The sequence below is a fragment of the Crocodylus porosus genome, unplaced genomic scaffold (genome assembly GCF_001723895.1).
Source record: "Crocodylus porosus isolate Cpor-Errol unplaced genomic scaffold, CroPor_comp1, whole genome shotgun sequence".
Taxonomy (NCBI): domain Eukaryota; kingdom Metazoa; phylum Chordata; order Crocodylia; family Crocodylidae; genus Crocodylus; species Crocodylus porosus.
The window spans coordinates 49,633,183-49,639,164 of NW_017728947.1; the positions used below are offsets into that span (position 1 = coordinate 49,633,183).

General features: G+C 42.4%; 1 protein-coding gene across 6 annotated transcripts in view; it reads left to right on the forward strand.

The window, feature by feature from the left end:
- The window catches only part of PCNX1 (pecanex homolog 1 (Drosophila)), a 130,438-nt gene that overhangs the window by 20,974 nt on the left and 103,482 nt on the right, over nt 1-5,982 (forward strand). For all 6 annotated transcript variants that reach the window (XM_019551439.1, XM_019551441.1, XM_019551442.1 and 3 more), the window contains exon 3: nt 2,686-2,791. In XM_019551439.1, the coding sequence (XP_019406984.1) occupies nt 2,686-2,791 (106 nt within the window). The remainder of the gene's footprint in view (nt 1-2,685; nt 2,792-5,982) is intronic.

A 5,982-nucleotide genomic window follows, 5' to 3' on the forward strand; every position in this document is an offset into this window, starting at 1 on the left:
GCACTTCAAGAGGGATGTGGACAACATGGAGAGTCAAGAGAAGGCTGAGGGGGGATCTAGTGGCCTGTTACAAACTAGTCAGAGGGGACCAGCAGGCACTGGGGGAGTCCCTGTTTCCCCAAGTGCTACCAGGAGTGTTTAAAAATAATGGTCGCAAGCTGGCAGAGGGTAAATTCAGATTGGACGTCAGGAGGTGCTACTTCACTGTCAGGGCAGCTAGGATCTGGAACCAACTTCCAAGCGAAGTGGTGCTGGCTCCTACCCTGGGGATCTTTAAGAGGAGGCTTGACAATCACCTTGCTGGGGTTGTTTGATCCCAGTACTCTTTCCTGCCATGGCAGGGGGTTGGACTTGATGATCTGCTTAGGTCCCTTCTGACCCTACTAACCATGAAACTGTGCCCTGCTACTATCCCTGCTTGAACTCAGTAGTTGTCATGAATTAAGGGTGGCAAATGTCAGCAAAATATTTAAAATGCTAAATGCTGTTTAATTTATCAAAAGTATAATGGGCTTGTTTTTTAATCCTGAAATTCTAGTATCCTAGATATGCATGTACTGATAGTACCATTTTCAGTTTCCCTGGCACAGAGACCAAACAAAGAGTCAGAGAAGGAGGGAATTTATTAATCTCACATACTTGTAACTCAGCAAATAAAGTGGAAAGAACTGATTGCTGCACTATTTAAAATTACACCACAAGTGTAAAAATATAATTGGCTGTAAAATTGAAGGTCTTAGTTTTGAGGACTTTTGAAATCCATTATGAGACAGCAGTTAAGTTGAGAAGTCCATTTTTGTCTGCTCATTTCAACCTGATATTTTTCCTAGCCTTAATCTTTTAGCTCAAGCAATTCTTTAACAGGTTTTTCTACAGTCTGTACAGTAGCTCTTGAACAACTCTTATGGGGGGATCTAGTAGAGTAAACTTTCTCATACAGCTATTTTTAATTCACTTTTTAAAAGCTGTGCTAAATTCAGTCAACCTAATATCTGAAAAGTCACACTTTGAGATGTCTGGTGAACTAATGAAGACTGCTTAATTGCATGTTGCATTTGTAAGTAGCCTCTTTGATGAGGGCAAAGGGAGTTGTATAGTCGTCAGGGTCATTTTTTAATATCAGTAAAACTGCAACTGTAACATAGACAAAATCAGTTAACTAGAAAATGCTTAAACTCTTGTAACTTGTTCTGTACATAAATTTCCAAAAACATTTATATGAGGAATATTTGCCATTTGGCTAAAGCTGGTGAAGTTCATGAGGTAGAATTCAATGTTTTACTTTTTAATTTTCCTGGCACTGTCCCAGCATTGGTATTAACAGGAGTATAGCAGCTTGGGAAATGTTAACTGCTGCTATATGGAGCAATAAGAGCTTGTACATTTCTCACTGCTGAGTCGTAACAAAATGGTCGCTATGTTCAATTCTTATTCAAACCCTTGGAGACAGAACATAATTATCTCACCAGCTCATATTTTTAGGAGACTAGTGTATTCTGCCTTAAATGTTTTTGCCCTCATTCCTATCCTGCCAAGCTTTTCTCTCTCTTACAGTTACAAGAGGGTTAGCTCATGATGTGCCTGGGGACCATTCTAGTCTTGAGGATAAATTAAAATGCCTCCATGGACTGCATTCCATGGTCTCAATGAGCCATTGCAGCAGTGTAATGTAGCCAGAATACATTGTGTTTGCACCTTCCTAGTATGTGACTGTCTACAGGGCAAATCTCACTTCGGCTTATTTAGTCCTCTCCATTGCTTCCTCATGGGTTTCTTGCAACTCAAACTGGAAGGAACGACATAGTCCTGTTTTCCTAGATTAGATCTCTGGACTACACCCTTCTCCATGTTGCTGTTGAGTTAATGATACCTATCCTGTTTAGTTTTGGTATGTGTAATAGGTGCCCTTCAGGACCCTGTGATTATACAGGCAAAGACAGAAAGCATGTTTGTTTATTATTCAAAGAATATAGAGCAATAAAGGCCTTGCATCTTAAACTTCTTTTTTGCCAGTTGTGTAAGTTCTTCTGAGCCCAGCTAACATTCTGTGGCAAAGAAAACATCTCATTCTGGACCAAGCATGTTGAACCTATCTCAGTTTTCACTGCTACTCTGGGTAGTGTCCAGCCACTCGTTCAACCTTATTCTCAACTAGATGGAGCTAGATGGGGTATATTTCTCAATTTAGGCTCTTCTGGTGTTTCTTCAAGGAGCCTTATGTCTACCATTGTTGCATTTCCTGTGGATTTCCTCCTTTGATTTGATTCCTGGAATCAGGCAAAGTAGTATTAATTGGATAACCTGAAGGACAGATGAAGTGTGTATGAGGTAGTAAAAATAAAACTTTCTCTTAATCTACTGATTCTCCACAGTGGCCTTAGAAATTCCCTAATGACTGGGAAATTGCTTCATGGCTGCTTCTGTCAGCATACAGGCAAAACAGCATTTTGTGTTAATTTCTTCAGCATCAACCTGATGAGTATTCAATTTAGATGAACTTTCCATATCTGAAAAGAAAGTAGAAACCCTACAAAATGAATGTTTCTCATACGCCTTCCAGTCACGTGTGAGAACTGATTCAAGTGCATTGAATTAAGGTTTGAAATTGTTATCTCTTTGAATTATTGGTAGTAATGGGAATAATGGTTTTAAAAATATGTTCTGTTTTCAACTTTTTTTTTTAAGTGACCCTGGTGGAGGGATTGAAATGTCAGAGTTCATCCGAGAAGCTACCCCCCCTGTTGGTTGCAGTTCTCGTAATTCTTATGCTGGAGTAGATCCAAACAACCAGGTAGGTATTAGAGCTCTTCCAGCTGTTGTTACTGCATCACCACCATAATGTAACTAGGTGGGGGTAGGGGTGATGACTGGGGCACTAACCCCAAGTCCTGCCCTTGGGGGAGGTGGAGGAGGGCAAAAATAGCTGCTGCTGCAGCTGGTGATGGGCTGTGCCAGCAGCAAGGTGACAGCGAGTGCTGCCCTTGTGAGGTTTCAGGGCATGGAGCTACCCTGTTTGAGCTCTGGTCACTACCTCTGCTGTTTCCTGTGAGCCATTAAAATAAAAGCCTCAGCACACTCTGGCCTTGTTCTTTGTGGGTTTTCTCTTTACTTTGTCATTTTAAATTATTTCTTCAGTGCATTATGGCTTATGATCTAATGTGTTTCTTTCCTTACTACTTCATTAGCTTTTACCATTTCTCACTATGGGGTTTTTTGTTGACTTGATGGTTTGGTTTTTGTTTGTTTGCTTGCTTGCTTTTTTGTTTTTAGTTTGTTTACTTTGTCTTATTTTGTTTTGATACTTCCTGCCTAATGCTTGGATGTTCAATTTAACCCTCTTGGTCATTTACATAGTGTTGTTATGGAGAAGCTGCTGTTTAATCTTAGTGAATGCCTGCATTGCTGCCTTTGTGTGGCTGTTTCTTGTCATGCTGACTGGATTTTTCATAGACATTTACTCTTGATGATAGTACTGTGTTACACTTTAGTCAAGATTGCTAAGAAAATTTGGTGCACCTGGAAAGATGCTAAATTTATTTGCTTCTAGAAGGCCTGTTCCAGAGCCCCAGTTATGGGTTGTAGCTTGTTTGGAAGGGGTGAAATAAAAATAATTCCTTGGTGTTTAATGTAGCTTGCATTACGCACTTATGGTATTCCCTGGTAGCTGGAAGTATGCTTCTTTGTTTTAAACCCTCTCCTCCAGTAAATGTCTATGCTTGCAGGTTTTCTATATAAGATTGTTTGTATGTTACTTGTATAACAGAACTTATAAGATCTCTTGTTAGTTGTTACTGAGCATAGGGTCATGCTCACTTTGTGCCTTGGGCCATATCTGCACAGGGTCATGCTCACCTTGTGCCTCGGGCCATATCTGCTGCAGCAATGATTTCCCTTCAGGTCTGAATCTGACCTGAGGTGCAAGGTAAGTTTGACACACCTATGCTAAAGTAAATGGGAGGAGGAAGGGGATTAAGGGCTCCCCTTGCTGGCATAATTGGAGTTGATATTTCTCAGTGATGGAAGCTGTAGTGTTAAGAAGACAAAGATGTAGTAAACACCTGACAGGCAGAAGGTAGGGCTGGTTGGCACCTTTAGAGACTAGCTGGGTCAGAGAGGCATGAGCATTTATCCATCTATGATGATATAAGTAGGCATCTGAAGAAGTCGGTCTTTTGCCTACCAATACTCATACCTGTCTGAATTAGTTAGTCTCTAAGGTGTCATCCTGCCCTGCCTTCTGCCTGATTTCAAACTAACCTCTGCTGACCTATCTACTCAGTAAACACCTGAGTCCTGTTTAAACTATGGCCTAAATGTGGAAAGAGGAAATACTTTTTTTCAGTTGCCAGTGCACCAATTCTGCAGGTTCAGCCAAAGTACCTTAAGGCTTCACAGAAGAAAACAGCTGACAGCCATGTGACTTAGCTTAAGACTTTTTAGTACGATAAAGTAAAAAAAAATGGTGCTTTGGACCATTCTTCTTGTCTTCAGCTGCAAATGTTCCTGCATTGTAATGATAATGGGTCTGGTTTTCTGCTACAATGCAATTCTGTATTGTATAGGGTAAGAAGGTATTTTTAGTAGAGAGAATGAAGTATTAGTACTTTTTGTATGAGCCATTGCTAAGACCTCCTTTAGAACATGTTGTACAGTTTAGGTCATTTGGGTTAAAATGAGGAATTCAGACTAAAACAGGTGCAGAGAAGAGGGAATGAAGAATTTGAGAGGAGATTGTTTCACTTGTTTAGTTGAGCAAAACATGTTGAAAAGGGATATGATTATGCTTGAAATACATGGGAATGCAAGCATAAAAGAGGGAAAAGAACTATTTAAGTTGAGGAATAAAATGTACAGGATAAAGTGGGTATACATTTGGTTTTGAATACTCATGCCATGCACACTGTAAATTAAAGAAGCTTTCCACATGCTAGTGGGGTGAAGTTGGAGAGCAGAATTCCAAATGGTGGGGGGGGGAAGAAATCCTGTTTAAAGATGGAAAAGTTCATGGAAATGATTAAATGACTGGATAGGGGTGATCCTGGACTTGGAAAATAAAGATTGAAGTTTTAATATGAGGCTTCAGGTGTTCAGTTTATAAGTATATTTTGGGACGTTTACAGAAGACTTGATTGCTATGCCTGGAATGGGACTTCTTGACCTTGCTGATAGTGGTGTATGGGATTCAGTGAGCAAATTTGGACATGGAGACAAAATGAGACAGATTTCTAGCAGCAGGGTACAACCATGCTCCTAGCAGTACAGGTTTTCCTTGCTTTATGTTGTATATGCATTCCTGAAAAATGGTGTATAACTTGAATTTGCATAAAGGGAACCCACTTTACAATGTAACAAATAGGGATTGGTTCCAAGATCTTAGTTGTGCTGACACCCAGACCCATTTCTACTGGTCAGCCACCCTACCTCTCCCCCCCAAAAAAACATGGGGCCACGGGCTCTGGGAAGCTGCAGGAAGGATGGGGAAGGGTGCAGACACAGCCAGGGTTGCAGCTTGGCATTGGTGGCTGCTGTTACTCTTTGCGCCTAGCTGCAGGTGTCCCAGGAGCAGCACCACTGGGCTGCTCTGCACCCCCTGCCCACTCAGCAGTAGAACACACATGTTGTTGCACTGCTCCCAGGGCAGCTGCAGCTCCAGAAGCATGGGCACCAGCTGCCTTGAGCGGTGGGTGCTGTTGCGGGGTGGCTTCATGGCTCTCAGCTCCCAGGGCACTGCACTGATGGGGCTGGAATGAGCCAGGCTGCAAGGGCCAGCCCTGGGCCAGGGGCTTCACAGTGGTGCTGCCCTTACGCCACCCCTCACGTGTGGAGCTGGTGTGGGGAGCCCCCCCTGCATGAGCCATTGGACTTTGCTATTCCCCCCAGGGGCTACAACCCCCCAACAGGGGGCCAAATGGCTCCTGCAGGGCCCACATGCCCCACCCCTGCTTACTCCCCCAGCCTCCCCAATGGCTGCCCCCCATGGCA